Source organism: Hermetia illucens, chromosome 5 (assembly GCF_905115235.1).
Source record: "Hermetia illucens chromosome 5, iHerIll2.2.curated.20191125, whole genome shotgun sequence".
Classification (NCBI taxonomy): Eukaryota; Metazoa; Arthropoda; class Insecta; order Diptera; family Stratiomyidae; genus Hermetia; species Hermetia illucens.
In genome coordinates, this window is record NC_051853.1 from 32,010,695 (window position 1) to 32,029,411 (window position 18,717).

An 18,717-nucleotide genomic window follows, 5' to 3' on the forward strand; every position below is an offset into this window, starting at 1 on the left:
GTGAAACGCAAACAGGCATGTGATTGACGTTGTCAAATTGTTTAAAGATTGATACTATCATGCAGGGGGAGGGTTCTCCCTCGCTTTCTAGCCATGACAGCATGAAGAACGCCAGAAATATGGTAATGAGGACACTTTGCTTTGACTTTTGCTGATGACTTTTGAGCAGGTGACAACTTGTGTTGTCTTATGTCATTCTGATCTTCGCTATTTGTTCTTTCGGAATGCTCTTTTTATACAGAACACTCCAGATAAAAACATCGCCGAAGCCTTTTCAGAATTAATGGAGGACATTCGAAACGGAAGCACAAACGCCGCGCATTGTTTCTCAATGACTAAGGGTTTTGACGCGGTCACTAAAGAAGGACCCAGGGATGGCTCTTTCCCGATTAGAGCTCCGAAATGTTCTCCCCACGTTCCAAGATTACGGCTATGTTTGAACAATATGTCAGTTATAAGGCTACAAAAGATGATCGCAAGAACTACATCCAACTGGGCGAATGTTTCTAATAAGCACCGCCCCCTGGCGTTAATATCTTTGCTGCCCCACTCGATGGCCCATGCATTAAAGTCACCGGCTATCACCTTTGGACCTCGTCCCCTTGCGTCGTGAATAAGATCGTCTAATAGGTCTTCATACTCAGTATACGAATATACCGCTCAATTTTGCCCACACAAAGGCACTAGCCGCCTGATCCATGCTATATTATATGACTTGATGATCGCACGCCCATACTGCCGCTCCGCCAGTCGCATCTGTGACCCATACACCACCGTTAAGATTTCTGTACGGTTCACTAATGATAGCAATCTCCATCGCGGATGCGTAAGTTGTCTGCGTAAGCAAATCTTGTGCGACCCAGTCTCCCTGTCCGTCTGTCTGTCCGTCACATGCATTTTTCTCGGAGACCGTTGTAGCGATTCACACCAAATTTGGTGAAAAGGTGGGAACTGTGAACGCTGACGCATACAGTGAGTTACATTCTTTTGCGTCGAATTTAAGGGGAGGTCCCCATACATGAAAAAGGAGATATCAAATGAAAGGTCCCGATTAGTACTTTTTGAAGTCGAGCTTAATTTTAACATTTGCTGGAAAGGTGGGGGTGCAGGGGTCCGAAAGTGATCATTTCTTCAACGGACCCATTCTCAGAAACTCAATCGAAAAATGTGAAAAAAATCAGGACGCTGCCACTATATGTACTTGGGCTCCGAAATATCTTCCATACCGATATCTGTTCAAATGAAGTTAAAAATAGTATATTACTATAATTTTTAGTAATTGGCTGCAAAACCCCTCCTAAGTTCACGAAATTTTGTAGTAGTGTATTCTATATCATAGATCATGATCCTACCAAATTTGGTGGAAATCACACTATTACTAACAAAGTTATAATAAGGTAAAGTGGTCAGTTCTTTGCAAATTCAATGTCAATATCACACGAAAGTGGATACTCTCACATGATATCGTATCAGTAATATTACCTGATACGCACTAATGGGGTAAATGCACACTCAAATGTCTTTATATAAGAAATACACAAAACCTTTCGTACCCGAAGCGTCCAGCTTCTGGTTTCCCGACTTGTTTCTGTTTTCGTGCCCATGCCATAGATGCCGATTCCTGCGTTTCATACCGTTCTTTGAGCAAGTATTTGTATTGTTCGAAGTCCAAGTCTAGGCAGTTTGGAAGGGTTTCGATTCTCCCAAGACTTTTATTTTTGCAAAATGTTTAAACTTATCTATCTCTGCAGTATCGATTGATTTCTCCAGGTAATAGGTAACCTGATATGCCAAAACCCATTTTACTCGGCGAAACACTTTTCTCCAATCGCAGGGAACTTGCGTTACCAAGTTTTCTCCAAGGGCTTTATTGTCGATTTTTTCATTTCTATGGATTCGAATTATTTTAAAGACTACCGTGAGCATCCTCTTTTCTAATAATCTGGTCAGGCCTGGCTTCCACTATACCGTGTTATCTCCAGGAATTATCCACTTGGCTTTAAAATACAAATTGAAGTCCCACGTTTGCCTTTCCTAACTTTAACCTCGCGTGTCCTAATATATATGATCTCCCCTCATGGAGAAGATCCCTCTATTCTGAGAACCATCTCCTTTTGCAATTGCCAAATCGTGTTTTCTCACTTAACAATCTTGGTTGCTTCCACTTTTTATGGAAAGTGCTTATTGCCGATTGGGAACTTGATGGAATCTGATTGACTCACTCTGCTTTCCTCGTTCCCTTTTTTTTCCTGCTGAATGTTTCGCTGATCACACTCAAGTATGCATAGAGACGTCATACTATCGTTTCCACTCGAAACCTCGTAGCCTACAATTTAGTATTCCATCGACTAAAAAAGAGGCCCCGGAACCTTTCATCAACCAAATTGAAATAAGAAACATCACAAGATTAGGAACTTTCGGCTATCGATCAATATCTCCATCAAAAGATACATGACCAAGTTTGAGAAAACAATCATCGAATCTAAAAATGATTATATTTATTGAATCTTTTATTCGGAAGATTGCATGTCCAAATTTAATGGAAGAAATTACATCTGTTCTCGCCATAATTGCCTCCCCAGCTCAATGGGCTTTGCGTTACGTTGGTGCTACAAACAGAGAAATTATCTTCCAATCACTAAATTAAAGATTGTAAATTTCTTCCCATCGGAATTAATGAAAATTGAGCCTCACTTAGAAGTAGTAGAGTCGGGGATTCTTGAGTCAATGGATTAATGATGATTTCATTAATCCGCGCGACATTTTTCTGTTTGCCACTTGGAAACGCACGGACAGTACTCGTTGGTGTGATTCATGCCGTCAATCGTTCCGTCATCATTTCAATTCCGCTGGAATGCCATCTTTGATTATGTTATTTATCTTTTATTCTTTTAATCAGTTTTGTGCCCGTGGAGAAGTCTGTGTTTGAGGTGCCCAATGGGGCTTGGGACAGTTTGTTGCAAATTCTTTGATTCCGTTTTGCAGAGGTCCATGTTTCCTATGGGAGGCGCGAGCTGAATATTAAATATTGATAATGAGAGAATAGATTGTTTCTGTGAATGTTGTTGGTGGGAAATATTGCAAAAAAATTAACGGTCGGCTTGATTGTGGTGAGTAAGTGCTAAAAAAAGTGTGGAACGAGGATAGTGAGTTGCATTGAGTGATTGGAAAAAAGAACGGAAATCAAGTTCTGAAGACGTGCTCAGTGGTTTAATGTGATTGGATAGAGAAGAAATGAGTATCTACAATGAAGGATTTGGCGCCAGTATCGCCACCGACGAGGAGGAGGCATCGAAGTACATGTTGGATGGTAAGATTGGCTTTGCATTCTTTTAGATATAAGATTCGTTGATAAAATTCATGCTTGCATTCTCTCGTTTGCTCATACATATCCGATGCAGCTCAAGTTCATCATGATTACCACCATTTTTTTATTTTAGTCTTTGGTAGTACATAGCAGACTGTTCTTAATTATATAAAATTTATTATGAGTTAAATTGTCTGTACCTGTCCCACGTACTTTTCGCAGAAACCGTTATATTTATTGATGCGGAATTTCATCGTAAGGTTGGACCTGTGAACTCCCAAATATCTAGTGGATGAGATCGTTCTATCTTAAGCTTTAGAGGGATCCCCAAACATGCTAAACGGTGCCATAACATTTTTTCATCGAATCTAGCCATATTGGGCATCAGATGAATTAAATAATTATTAATTATTATTACTTTCTGGAAAATTAAAAAAAAAATTAATTATTGCTTTCTGAAAAAGTTTTGAGATCGAAAGCGAGGGTTAGAAAGGAGTCATTCATTTCAAAAGTTGCCCCAACCGAAAAAATTGAAAAAATTCATGGTAGTCGTTGTATATGATGTCAACACCTCCAAACATTCTTCACTCCGACATTCAAATAAGGTCGACCTGTCACGTCCCCATGTTGCCTGCTAGATAGCGCTGAAAATGGTACAGGGATCTGTGCAATGATGTGTGGGTAATGAATTAGACTTGTGAACACCAAATCTTATCTCTACAGAGTTCGATAACAGCCTGCTCTCCGAGGTTCCATATTGCTGGTGACCAGCGATATTCCAGGGAAGTGTTGCGTAGATACTGACCAACGAAAGTTATGTAAATATATATCGAAATGGAGAGTTTGGTTCAGTTGTGGAGTCGACATCTCTTAGCAGACAATTTGTGGTTTCACTCAGGGCAGCGAAGAGCAGGAACAGATGCGTTCCGTTTCGCCATTAAAGAAGTCGAACGATTTGATGTTCGCCTGATAAAGCTCACCATTATATCAGCTGATCGCACTATTCACTTCTTCATCGCGTACGCACGGTCGACCTGATGCCGAGAAAAATGCCTTCTGGCAACTTCTCGATGCAAAGACCTGCAACATTCCTGCTGATGACTATATCATCATTGCAGGCGATTTTAATGGTCATATGGGTGAAAAGGCAGACGGTAACAGGTGCCATGAGGCAAAGTGGTTCGGTGGACGCAATGAGGGTGGCGAGCGTATAATCGATTTTGCGGACACCCATGACCTTGTACATATGAATACATGGTTCATCAAACGATTGTCTCATCTTCCTACATTTTATAGTGGAAAGACGAACGCACACTGGATGTCGAACACTTCTCTTGTTTTAATAGCAAGAAAGGTATTTTGCAAGCCTTGACGGATACATGGCGAGAATATTTCGAGCAGATTTAAACTGAAGAATTTGTTCATTCTGTAGCTCCACAAGCATTACCGATATTTGCAGCAATTCCACCTGCCAGCGCCACTGAAGTTGAGGAAGCAATAAAACGAATGAAATCTGAGCTCTGAGAAGTGAAGAGCTGGGACCCAACACTGTATCTCAGTGAATTCATCAATCAGATTATTGAGGAATGTAGAACATCATCTACTTAGCAAGAAAGTACCACAGTTCCAATATGGAAAAAGAAAGGTAGTCCAGCAGAATGAAGATTTTTGAAAGCACTCTTGACAACCGCATTCGCGAAATCGTTGAAATAACCATGAATCAAGTCGGATTTGTCAAGAACTGCGGAAATATTGAGGCAATACACGCTGCGCGTTTGCTCATGGAGGAACACCATGAGAATCATCGCCATCTTTACATTGCATTTCCCGATCTGGAGAAGACGTTTAACCGTGTGCAATATGAACTCATCCGGTATGCTCTATGACAACAACAAGAATTCATGCGCTGGGTTTAACTGCTCTGCCACTACCTGAGAAGCAAAGTTCGAAGCGTGGCGAGTGTATCAAAACCACTTCGTGCCTCTGTCGGTGCTCATCAAGGAAGCGCCCGCTTACTACTCTCTGTTCTTGTTATGGACACTGTCACACGGGATATCCAACTTCCGGCGCCCTATGCACTGCTTTATGCAGATGTTTTCCTAGCCTCCAATAGCAAAAATGACCTTTACTGACTTTTCCAAAAATGGAATGGCCTCGTGCAACACGGTCTCAGTAGAATCTGAATAAAACTGAATTTTTGACGACCAATCCCCATGAAACAGGCACTATTAATGTCAATGGCAGTGACCCAGAACTGAGCAATTTAAATATCTTCATTCTTATCAGCCAATGGAGAACTGCATTATAAAATTGCTTCACGCATTAGCACAATCTGGATTAAGTGGCTTTCCATAACTGATGTTCTTTGTGATCGATGTATCAACGAACGTTTCATATCTAAAATTTACCGCAGTGTCATTCGCCCTGTCCCCCTCTAGGGTTCTGAGTGTTTGTCGACTATAAAAGACAATGAACGGCGTCTTGCGGTAATGGAGTTGGAGACCCTGCATTGGACTAGTGTCGTGACACGCTTTGATCACATTCCAAATGAGAATATTTGCGTCGACATGGGGTTGGAAAAATTGCGAAAGGCCTGACTGACCGTAAAACGTGGAGGTGGATCAATGAACATTAGGAGTTAAAAGCTCTGTTGAGGACTGCAAACGCGAGTTGAGCAGCTGAAGGCGTAAAAGGAGCGCTTCACAACAATTCTGAATCGTACAACAGCCGGTGAAGTTCGACGTCTTGTAAATAATTTGGAGAGGCGCAATATCTGATGGAAACGGAATGTTTTTCCTGCGGACTGCGTTTTCAATGCTTTCAATTGGAGAAAAGTCGCTGAAGAAACTGTTTCATGTAACCCCTGTCAACTCAACTTGTTTCCTAATGAGTAGAAGAAAAGAATGGTCTTTGAGAATTCCCATCTTGAGTGCACTAATTGGAGGGATGTTTTCATGCTTCCTGCTTTCGCCAAGAAATTAGCTTAAATCATTCTGGAACGCATTAGTGACCACTCCGCTCTGATCGACAGAGAGCAGGTCAGTTTTCGATCTGTACTCACCTTCGAAATATTCCGGTCTGTTACTTTCTCTGCGATAATCGCGCAATTCAGGGACCTCGGGCAAATCGCTTTGGATGTGCGAGAATCAACCTTGATGTACTTCAGAATTTTTCCCGAGGAGGCAGATATACCAATGTATGTAGAGTCGAAGGGTTGTTTTAATTGGAGATGCAAGCAAAAATACAAAGAAGAAGGGCCTCCCTCGCCTGATCCCTGCCAGAGCAAGTTATGTTTTTTTGAAGATGTTTGCAATTTAATAACTTGGGTGTTTAATAAGAGGGGTCAGCGGAGACACAAAGGAGGAAATCAGTTGCTTCCCAATTGGTCCGGTCCTGTCATCAAGTTGATGCGGACGGAGGGCTCCCTCAATTCTTAAACGACAATATTGAATAATCCACCTGAGAATATTGATGAGCATTGGGTTGCCATTGAAACTGCCTTTTTCTCTGGCACTAGGCAGGTTCACGGCCTCTTTCCGAATGGGCGTCACTCGATGTGGCTGACTGCGGAAGTGGATTGACGAAGATGATTAATTGAAGACTTTATTGATCATTGGTTAGGTCCGGATAGCTGAGTGATTAGAGCGCAGGGCTGTCGTACGGAAGGTCGCGGTTCAAATCATGCATCGATGATCTGTAAAAGTTTTATCTGAGAAAAGTCTGCAGATTTTTCCATCATCAAGAAAAGGATTTAATGATCTTCGGACTAATAAATGTTAATGATGGTCCAAAGATGCTTTCACAGTGATACATGACGCCTGTGAAAGGATTTTACGGACAATACATCCATAATTGGGAAAAGGAATAATCCCCATATGTGAGGGCCTTAATATTAAGCCATTACTGTAAGATATGTTATAGTCTTAACTGAAACTGGAGACAGTGTCTTGTAGTCCTTGAAAGAATTTATTATTTTTCTTTCCTCAAACACTCCGACTACGCTGATGACATCTACACTTTTGCACTCTCCTTGGGTCATGTACCTTGACCTAGTAGCTCTGGATTTGGGGGTAGATGAAAATCGAGTCAGACTAAAAATAAACACCAACAAAACCAAGGTTTTCAGTTTGACGGGTGATCGCACTCTTCCGATCTGCATTAATGGGTAGAGCATGGAAGGCGTCAATCAATTTGTATATCTAGGAAGCTTGGTTAATGTTGACGACGATGACACCGAACTTGAACGGTTAGATCCGTCTTCACTGTTTTGTCGAAAACCTTGGAACATAGTTACCTCAACGCCAATATCAAATTGAGGCTCTTCTGTGCTAATTTATTTCTGTTGTTATATAGGAGTAACACATGGAAACTGATCACAATTGTTACTTGAAAGCTTCAAGCCTTTGTCAACACTTGCCTGTGATTTAATAATAGGGCGTGTATGTGTGTGTGTATGGTGGGGTAGAAACTACAGCTTCTGAGCACTCAGGCCGTGTTGGCCCATTGTACTCGCCACCCCCGTCTAACGGAATATTCCGGATTCGTTAACGTATCGCAGGATTTCCGTTAGTGGATGTGATGCTACCCGTCGTAATTGGAGAACATCGGCACCAAAGATCTGATGCCTGATGCGTCCATAGGCGGGGCATTCACATAGGAAATGCTCCGTGGATTCCGCTTCCTCATTACAGGAGGGACACGTATCATCTTCGGTAATTCCTATTCTGAACATATCCCCAGCTAGTGAATTATGGCCTGTCCGAATGCCCACAATACACCTGCAGGTCCTCCTGCTTTTCGACAGGATAAACTTTGCGGTACGTATGTTGGGTTCTGGCAGGAAAAGTTTGGTGTGTCGAGCAGCATTTAGGCTCTGCCACCTGCCATTATGGGAAACTTGTTCCCAGTTTTTTAAAACAGATTTAGCCAATGCTAGTGATACCCCAATTGCTAGCTCCGGTCCCTGCATAGGGGAGATTGACCCCTCTTTCGCTAAAGCGTCTGAGATTTCATTTCCCTCTATAATAATAGGGTACTCTGATATGACTATTTCAAACGGAGGATTTCGTCGGCGCCTAGACCAGTTCCTCGTGGCGTGATCACAAGCCGAAAGTGGTAGTGGATAGGTCACACATTTGAATCTGTTCATCATCAGATACGTAATCAGGAAAGAAGAAAGTGGGTAAGGAAAGGTCCTTATTTACGGAAGTTTCTATATGTTTCGATACCTGCCTGCATAAAATTAGCAAAGATGTAAACATACATAAATTCAAACATTCAAATATAACATTTATTATAGATTCGATGAAGTGCATCTTTTGCATATTTAATTTTTATATAATCCATATCATTGTCAATGGCTGGGTAACATTTGCTAAAATTCACTGTTAAATGCCACAAATCGTCAAATTTAAATATTAAAATATAAACACCAAACGGAACAGCTCTGGGTTCAGAGCGTATCTAACGAAACTCATCTTTAATCATTTTAATTGATATTTTAATTTATCTTATTGATAGCATTTCGTTTGGAAAGTGTGAATTGATTGATGATCGATTGATTCACCTCCGTTGCTGGCACGAATCGATTACATGTGTCGAAGCAAATCAACTCAAAATCTACCCAGCTCCCGGTCGAAACTACTGAAGTATTTCATCTTTGATTAATTGCGGAATTAAAGTGACAACAATATCGTAAACTTACATAATTTTATGAGTTTCATTGTTATTTTTCCATTTCTCAAATTTGATGGTTTGTTATGAATGGCAAACCAGAAAGCGATTTTTTGGATATGGCCGAAAATAGCGAGACAAATTTGGTTAATAAACGGTTGGGCAACATCGAAATCAAATCAATATGCAAGGTCGTTGCTGGGGTTAGATAAAACTATGTCTATGCGGACATATTAGAAAATATAAAATTGGTAAATATTCGCTTGATTGATCTTCTGTCGAGTTGCTCTAACGGACGCAGCTCATAGTAAAAGTCGCGGAATTTATAATGAATTAAAGCAAAAATAAAACAATAAATTATCCAGTCACGTAGAGATATAACTGGACATGGTTCAAGTATTCCTTAAAGTGCATGAAAGGACAAATTTTATTGCGGTTGTAACATTTAAAATGATCATTTTAAAATTCTACCAATGTTTAGACTCTGCGGCCCTGAGGTTTTGCTGGCACTCATATGATAATGATATCATTAAATTGGACGTTACTTAGTAACTGCTCGTTGCCATGTACAGGCGAGTACTCAGATATTATTCATTTAAATGTCCCCTGGAGCGATTTCTGCCGAGTAGGCTCGGGCTAGGGTAATAACAAAGTCAGAAGCAAATCAAATGGTCACTTTCAGACGAAAAACTGATACAAAAAGTGGGACGAAAACTACACCGGTCATTTCTAGGAAAAGTCCAAATGATAGATCCTCCTTACTAACACACTTAACTATCACCTTGAATGCGTTCTGTATTAATAACCTGTCATTAAAGCGATGCAATGATACCGAAGCATATTAGCCAGAGGCATCATCACTGGCCACTTCCTCTTGCGCCTTCCCATTTGAAAAGTTGTATCATAACTCGCGGTGACATCAGGTGCATGCCCATACGGGGTACATACCTGTAATTACATCCAAGTTAAGCTAGAGTGCAAATCATTTTGTGGATTACGTGTGCTAGCCGACCGGAGAAACTCACGTAGCCGCCAAGCTGCCAGGCTAGGGAAATACGATAGGTAAAATGCACTGCACTCATGCCCATCTACATATGGAACTGGACACTTGGAACTCGGCCTAACTGGGCACTACATAGCATGTGATGCGTCTTCCCGGTACTTGCAAGTGTTTCAGGTTTCCCATTGAATTTTTTGCCCTCGGCTGAGGTGTTGTGGCTATCGTTTTATTGTTTTGCGCTGCAGGCGATGGAACCTGCTCCAGAATGGTCTCTTTAGGGGATAGAGGCTAAGGGGGTTGACGTGCGTCTAGGTATCAAGAACAGCACGCGGGTTAGATTACTTTCTTCGTCACGCCGATTTAATTTACGCAAAGTTTTTAGTTTCCGTGTTAGAGTTGGTTGAATGTTGAGGCTTCAGGGAAGTAGTAGAACGATTTTGTTCCCTTTTATACGCTTTTTGAAAATGCTTGAGTTCTACCGAAGTCATTTGAAATCTATCTGGAGTATCTGTGTTCAAAGAGTGTGAGAATCTGGTATATTACCTTCGTTACTGATACAAAGAAATCATTCTCCCCTTTGTAGCTTCACATCTCTGTATATCAACCCTCATCAGAAATCGCCAAGAAGCTCGAATCCATCTTTAACTTTTGTCCCCTATCGACCTCTGGCTTGAACTGCTAGTTCATAGTGTCTTCTGTTATTATTTTACTTACGGATTAGCTTTTAAGTTGGGCAGATAGTGGGGTGGGTGGCCAAAGGGTAGTATAGGTCCCAGGATGAAACGTGCGTTGGTACCCACGACGGAGCATAAAACCTGGGAAATACCTGCTCAACCAACGCCAACAGCTCTACTACCAAACCTTATCTCCACCTCCACGTGGTGACCGCTGGGAACTCCTTCTTAACGAAAAGCTGCAGACGGAGAAGGATGAAAGCGGGTCTTCCGCGCCAAAAACCAGACAAATTGTACCAACTGGTTCTCCAGGTTGGGGGTTGGGTAGGGCTGACAACTCTATATGGAAAACAATTTGTTACGAAGCCACAACAGGAGCCTCGGACTGGACACATTACACAACGACGAACCTGGCAACGACAAAGGAATAACGATTTGCACATTTTCTCATGGAACCTGCGCTTCCTGTACAGAGATGAAGCTGCTGGGCAACTAGCCGATATCCTGTCCCAATATACGGCTGATGTAACAGTGTTACAGGAGATGCGTTGGACAGGGACCGGTTTCCTAGAGAAGAGTCACTACACCATATATTATAGTGACCATCCAGTAAACCATGTGCTCGGAGTAGGTTTCTTAGTCAGCCAAAAAATGAAACCTGCTGTTATCGGCTTTGAAACCATAAGCGAACGGCTTGCACTCTGCGCTTGCGAGACAAGTTTAGAAATATAAGCCCCATTAGCGTTCACGCCCTTGCAGAGGAGACTGCAGAATCGGAAAAGGATATCTTCCACGAGGCAGTAGAACGAACTCACGAAACCTGTTCCAGATATGATATCAAAATCATACTTGGGGATTTTAACAGCCAAGTAGGGAAGGGGCCCGTATTCAGGCGATACGCTGGCTCCTATAGCTTACACGAAAAAACAAATGATAACGGACTGCCGATTATTCAATTAGCAGTGTCACCCGAAATGGTTATTGGAAGTACCTAGTTTGCGCGGAAAGCGATTCACAAACATACGTGGGCCTCTCCAGACGGGACCACTTTCAACCGAATTGACCACATGTTGATCGAACGCCGCCACCTCTCAGCCTCGATGAATATCAGAACATACAGAGGGGCCAATATAGACTCGGATCACTATCTCGTTGGCATGGTGCTCCGAGGTCGAATTACAACACCACCCAGAATCCACTCTGATAATCAGGTGAGAGCTAAGACTGAAGCCATCCACAACACAGCCCTCCGCAACACTTGTAAGAGGGAAATGGATACCGCAATAACCGCAGTCAACAGAGATCCTTGAGATGAAGCATCAACAAATAATCTTCACAACCACCTGAGGAACGTTATCATTGATACGCCCACAAAAGTACTTGATCCCAGCCGAAAAAAGAGTCGGAACGGCTGTTTTGACGATGAATGTAAGCTAGCAAGTTCTACCAACAAGTCAGCAGGATGAAGCCTTACACACCTCGTTGCTCATCCTGCCGAGATAAAGAGGGAAATCTGATTTCCGACAGAATGGGCACATTCGAGCGATGGGTTGTGTACTTTGATAAACTACTGAACAACCTGAACATCGGCGAGTTGGAGGTCCCGCCAACTGTCCCGCCACCATCAAGTATAGGAGAAATAGTCCGTGAAATTCATCGGCTAAAAATCATAAGTCGCCAGGAGCCGTTGGAATTACAGCCGAATTGGTTAAACATGGAAGCTTCCAATTACACCAAGTGGTTTATCAACTTGTACTCAAGGTATGGAACAGCGAATCAATGCCTGACTGATTGGCAACGAGGCATTATCTGTCTCATACATAGAGAGGGAGATATTACACAGTGCAGCAATTATAGAGGTATCACGTTGCTAAGTACCATCTATAAGATATTCGCCACTATCTTGCTAGGCCGGATAGTCCCATACGCCCAGAACATCATTGGCCCATACTAAAGAGGCTTCACTCCAGGCAAATCAGAAACAGATCAGATTTTCTCTGTACGGCAAGCGATGGAAAAACTGCTGGAATATGGACAACAGTTGCACCATCTATTCATCGACTTTAAAGCCGCCTATGATAGCATAGCCAGGGTAAAACTGTACACGGCCATGAGAGAATTCGGTACTCAAGACCATTCGACATCAACAACGGTCTACGACAAGGGGATGCGCTATCATACGTCCTCTTTAACCTGGCCCTCGAGAAAGTGATCCGTGATGCTGAGGTAAATGCAAGAGGTACGATCCTCTTTAAGACGATATCGACATCATGGGAAGAACCACCCGCGACGTTCAAATTGCCTTCATCCAGATCGAGCAGGCGGGGCACGGCACGAGAACTTGGGCTGCACATCAATGAAGGCAAGACAAAGTACATGGTGGCAACGTCAGCACCGAAAACCAACCAACCAACAACATCAAACCGCACTGGTCAAACGGGAAGAATAAAGATAGGAGAATACAACTTTGAGACCGTTGATAATTTCTCCTATCTAGGGTCGAAAATGACAACCGATAACAGCTATGACGATAAAATCCGCGCACGGTTGTTGGCTGTCAACCGAGCCTATTTCAGCTTACAAAAACTGTTTCGCTCAAAACGTCTCACCACAGGGTCAAAGCTCTTACGGTACAAGACTATGATCTTGCCAGTCCTTATGTATTCTTCGGAGACTTGGGTTCTTAGCAAGAAGAATTGCGAACTCTTGGGCGCGTTCGAGAGAAGAATCCTCCGAAGAATTTTTGACCCCCTACATGAGGATGGACGATTACACATAACGACAAAATCTATGAGCGGTACCATGCCACGTCACCATCAGGTTGTGGATAAAATCCGGCTCAATAGGTTATGGTGGGCGGGTCACTTAATCCGTATGGATGAGGATGATCGAGCCCGGAAAGTCTATAAGGGCAATATCTATGATAGAAAAAGAAGACGAGGCAGACCCTGCCTGAGATGGAACGATGGCGTAGGTTAGGACTTCAGGAAGCTTTTAGGGAAATCGAATTGGCGGACCTCGGCTCAAAACCGGGATGTCTGGAGTTCCTTATTAAGGCAGGCCTAGACCGGATATCGGTTGTTGCGCCGTTAATGATGATGATGATGAGATAGTAGAGAAGCAGGGAATAATAGTTGTTAGTACTCAGGCCACAGTATAGTTTTCCTGGCCGCTTTTGAGGTTTAATTATTCCAATTTGAATCTTCCGGTTACGGCCACGAAAGGGAAATTTGTCATTGTCAGGTTTGACAAGAAGAAGAAGGGGTAGAAAAAGACGAGTTCGAACGAGAGTGGCATAACGTTTTTGCATATGGCGAGGTAGCGACCGAAGTCCTGATTGCGTTGCGGTATGGGGATTTTGGTATGCTGAAAATTGTTGGGCGACATTATGTGTGGCGCCTTTTATTCAAATAGCGTGGAGTGGAAATATCGAATTCCCATTGCATCTTTTTGTCGCTGCTGCTTTTTGGTCCGACAAAACCTAAACTGCTGGCCGGTCGAACAGTGTGAATCGTTCGACACGGGAAACCTTATATAGTAGTCTTGGCGCTCGTCACTACGTAAAGTCTGTCGCAAGTTAATATCTGCTAAGTATGATCCCCTGATTGTGACTGTTGTGAATGTGGAGAGTGCGAACGAACAGTTTTTGGGCTGACTCGTCGGGCTTCGCAGCATGCCAGGCAAGGTCGCCACTTTTTTTAAATTTTACATTTGACTCACTTCATCCGTCGGGTTTTTTGGTATAAGTGAAAAGCGGAAATTCTGAAGTTTCTTCATGTTTCGGGGGTTCGGCTCGAGGTAAGGATTTTCGCTTAGGCAAACCTGTCCCGGCCTGGCCAACACGAGTGGAAAGGTCTTGCACCAACGACAGAACGAGGGCCTCAAGAAACTGGCGGTTTAACAGCTGGTTGCGCAATCAGGGCGGAAGGAGTAGTTAACGTAGAGGCCAGGTTGGAGGCACCGGGCAAAGGACAAAGTAGAAACTATTTGCTTCTAAGCGAACTACAACGCTGTCAGACAAGCAGACAATTTAGGACGTAATGCTAGGAGAAGTGTTTTAAAATCTACAGGGATTCGCATTCGATTTACCAGAAAAAACGAAAGCCATGTTTCAATTTTGGTTGTGGCTTCGGGGCGACCTACGATATCATTGTGTTGCTACTTATCCGCGGAGTGCAAAACTAAGGTGCTTAAAGTAGAAGCTTCAGGTAAAAGGTTTATTATTATTATATTACTCTGGGTGGGTTTAGTTTTGTTGACTCCTGAGTCAAAGTACGTGATAAAATCTCTGTGTCCTGACATGGAGATAATATGTGAGAACCAAGAACCACATAAGCCCGGACCGAATCGATTAACAATAAGGCGTTTGTCGTCCAAAAAAGAGGAATATTTGAGGTAAATATGGCAAGTGCAGTTCCCACGCAAAAGTTTCCTTGCTCCAACACTTGTCTTCGAGTTTCCATACCTCCTTCCTGATTCATTTCTTCTTCTTCTTCTCGATTAGTTTTAAGGCATTATCAGTCGTTGTGTCTGGTTTTCCTCCAATTCCATAATGCATTTTTCAAGTCTATTAAGATACTGCGTTGGAAAGCACCTTTTGGGATTGTTTTTGAATTGATGAACGGCCTTGTTTTCTTCAGCCTTTGCTTTTAAGTAGCTGATATTTCGACTTTCTTCGTCTTTGGGTACCAGTATCCATTGGAAGAAAACATAATTAACTCCACGTAACTAATTCCATATCCGTGATTCGGGTTAAAATAAAAATAATCAAAAACTTGAAATTCCAAAAGAAACCCCTAAAACAAGGTGAGGATTATCTAACGATTGAATAGTTGCCATTTAAGAACTAGCACCAAAAACAGCATTAACTGTTGCATCACAGTTACTGCAACCCATGTTATTCCGCGAAGTGATGGATCCTTCCCTGCAGGCATATCATCTACTCTCCTTTTACAGATTGCAATCTTCATTACAAGTCTTAACAAATAGCTACAACACAACCCGACCAAAAGTCCCGGAGTGCACGACAGGCACATATGCAGAAAGATTGACGCCGACAGGCTCTGTCCTTAATGGATCACCTTCTTCTAATGGATAACCCGCGTCCAGTGGCCAAGTGATGCAATTTACTTTCGCGATAGTGCCATTTGTGGTGGACTGCATCGCCACCAAGACCCATCCATCAGCCGCGGCTAGTCTGTGCTGAACACACTCGTCTGCAGATATGAGATAGTGCAACCTATTCATAGTAAAAGTTCTTTTTCCGCTATCTCTTGAAGATATCAGCGGCTGCCGTCGTTTTTGAAATGGCTATTTTTGAATGTTTGCACGCCGGTGCTGAGCGGCAACTTTTACACGTCATGCAACATCATCAGGTGTTGCGGATCGCGGTATCATCGGGCTCGCGGAATTCAATTGCAAGTCATCACACCTTGCATTGGAACTATCGCTTCAAGTACGCGAGAGGCTAGTGTACTTTGGATTCCGTTGCAAACTCGTTTCAGATTTTGGCTCCACTTTGAAGGGATTTGAATGGTAATCCCAGTTAATCGTTTCAACTATTGCTCGTCATAACCATTTCAAAGTTTTATTGAAGTTTTAATAATATCTTCAAATGTTGACACGCAAATCTAAAGTTTTTTTATGCAGAGTACATAGTACGTAAGAATGGCGAGGCTGAGTTGTTATTTGAACTAGAACTATTGTATCTCCGCGGAGATCATTGCGGTAGACTCTCTAGTATTTGTATATAAAGAACAATTTGTATATAACGAAAAATTGGGAAGATTTTCAGGGCTGTCCCATCATATCCACCCCAAAAATTGTCCTTAGTGTAGAGGCAAAGCCCTGGTTCCCTATGCAAGAGTTTAATTAGATCCATCTTTGAATATGCAGTTTCCTGTACCGTCTAGGTAGGTAGGTAGGTATCCGTGGCCGCTCCGAAGAGCCCAATTAATGCTGTGGTGTGCCCCTTTGATGCCGCGAACTGCTAAGACCGTAACTGCTGTTATGAGAGCAGGGATGGAGAGTCCAGCTGCTTCAGATCTTCAGAGCCAGCCCGTAGCATTCACGAAGGAAATCAACTTCCCCACCCTAGAGGTAGAAATCTCTCTGAGGTCCCCAAATTCCCCAGTGTCCATAGCCTGACTCTAACTAGAGCTGGACAATCGCAAAGGAGGTGGCTGAGGATTTCCCCCTCTTCTCCGCAGCCTCGGCAATGCAAATTGTAGGGTATGTCGAGCCTGGCGGCATGGTATCCTTTGAGCCAATGTCCCGTGTAGGCCGCCGTAATCTTGTATGTATTTGCACACGTTTGGCACAAAGACACCCGTGATCGGGTTTAGTTGTCGGCGGGCCGAATCCCCTTTGACTTGGAACAGGTGGTGAGCCTTTCCCATCTGAGGTTCGCGCTGCTAAGTAGTGCGAGTAGATTTATCGACTGTACCCACCGAAGGACTGCCAATCCGTCAGGCCGATTATTCCCCGCTATGTTCCTATGACCGGGAACCCAAAGCATGCCGCCCAGATTGTTCAATACGTTTCTGCACTGCTTCACCCGCCAGGGCGATGTCGTCGCTGAGTACGAGACCTTAATGGCCGCTTGGCTGTTGGTCAGAATGGCTATGTTGAGCTCGAATCTCAAATCATGCTCCAGCCATCGACAAGCTTGCAGTATCACCAGTACTTCCACTTGGAGTACACTGGCGAAACCTGGAAGACCATATGACTCGGATACATTGTGTGTATTCGAGGAAACCGGCACTGATTCCACGTCGGTGAAGAATACTGTGTCATAGCCTTCCAACACGCTGCCGGTCTTCCACTCTGCCCTGTGGGGAATGCCCAGATTTCCCGAGATACTTTGTCTGGGATAGTACTATGGTCGTAGAGTTTTGCTGTCCAGCCAGCATCCGAACTCACGTAGCCTGACGGCACATGCTCCAACGCATTTAATGTGGAGATCTAAGGGGAGGATGCAGGAATACATTGAGAGCCTCTGCCGCGCAGGACTGCAGAACCCCGGTAGCACCTGCACACGCGGTTCTTTGAATCCTATTAAGCTTCCTTCTATCGTACTTTTATACTAAAATCCCTCCAGCATACAATATGGTCGTTCATGAGGATGGGACGCACCACAGCTGCGTACATCCAGAAAAACATCCTGGGCCGGAGACCCCATTTCTTGGCAAAAGTTCTCTTTCAGGCATAGACTGTACAGGCCTTCTTAACCCTCAGCCCTATGTTCAATCTGTAATTTAGATTTAGATCCAGCATTACATCCAGATACTTTACATTGGAGCAAAGAACCAATCTTTGTTCATTCAGCCGCGGCAAGAGGAAGACAAGAAGATTAGCCGAGGCGTACTTCCTCCTCAGCATGATTCTACCGTCAGCATGATCTGCTTGCGTAGGGGTTCGTCAGTTCCCGTCGGACCCCATCTCCTCCAATATCTTGTTGGCGTCGTCTATTGGATCCAGGTCATCGTTCGGTTTTGCAGCTTTTCACCTTTGCTGACTCCGAAACGCACTTTTTAGTCTACATTTTTCAGTGCCTCCAGACAATCTCTTTATACGGAGCAAAAAATGTTGACTATTTGTCTGGGGTTCCTCTTCCTTGATAACTACCCAGCCGTTCATGGCGGTGGGGTTTTTGAAGGCGCAGGGATTGGACAAAATTGTCATCCATACGAATCTTCGGCAACCAGATGCGAGTGCCCGGTCTCCTAGGAATCTCATCGTAGGGGACGACGTTGAGCTTTACGCCCTCCCAGGCGTCGCTGAACTTAGCGACGAATGAACCAAAAAATTCCCTGGAGAATTGGTAATCCGTGGGGCCCACATACCACCTGAGAGGAATCAAAGCCGCTAGCTGAATTGCCATCCGCCAGCGCTACATATAAATACCTCCTGCCCACGTCGCTAGATGGTTTCGCAGTTCGTGGCTGGTCGGCTGGCTGTTGCTCCTTACTTTTCTCCAGAGGTTGCTTAGCGTTCAAATTCTTGCCGATTCTGCTTCGCCTTCTGCTCGTCTGCCAGGCGCTTGGTGTTATATTCCCCAACAA

General features: G+C 43.5%; 1 protein-coding gene across 4 annotated transcripts in view; it reads left to right on the forward strand.

Moving 5' to 3' along the window:
• The window catches only part of LOC119657496 (cerebellar degeneration-related protein 2-like), a 361,935-nt gene that overhangs the window by 184,576 nt on the left and 158,642 nt on the right, over positions 1-18,717 (forward strand). For 2 of the 4 annotated variants that reach the window (XM_038064427.1, XM_038064428.1), the window contains exon 2: positions 2,986-3,310. The exons of 1 other annotated variant lie outside the window; for it this stretch is intronic. In XM_038064427.1, the coding sequence (XP_037920355.1) occupies positions 3,235-3,310 (76 nt within the window). In that variant the 5' untranslated portion in view covers positions 2,986-3,234. Of the gene's footprint in view, positions 1-2,972; positions 3,311-18,717 lie in introns of those variants that run through there. One more of the 4 variants, XM_038064429.1, reaches the window with a different exon arrangement.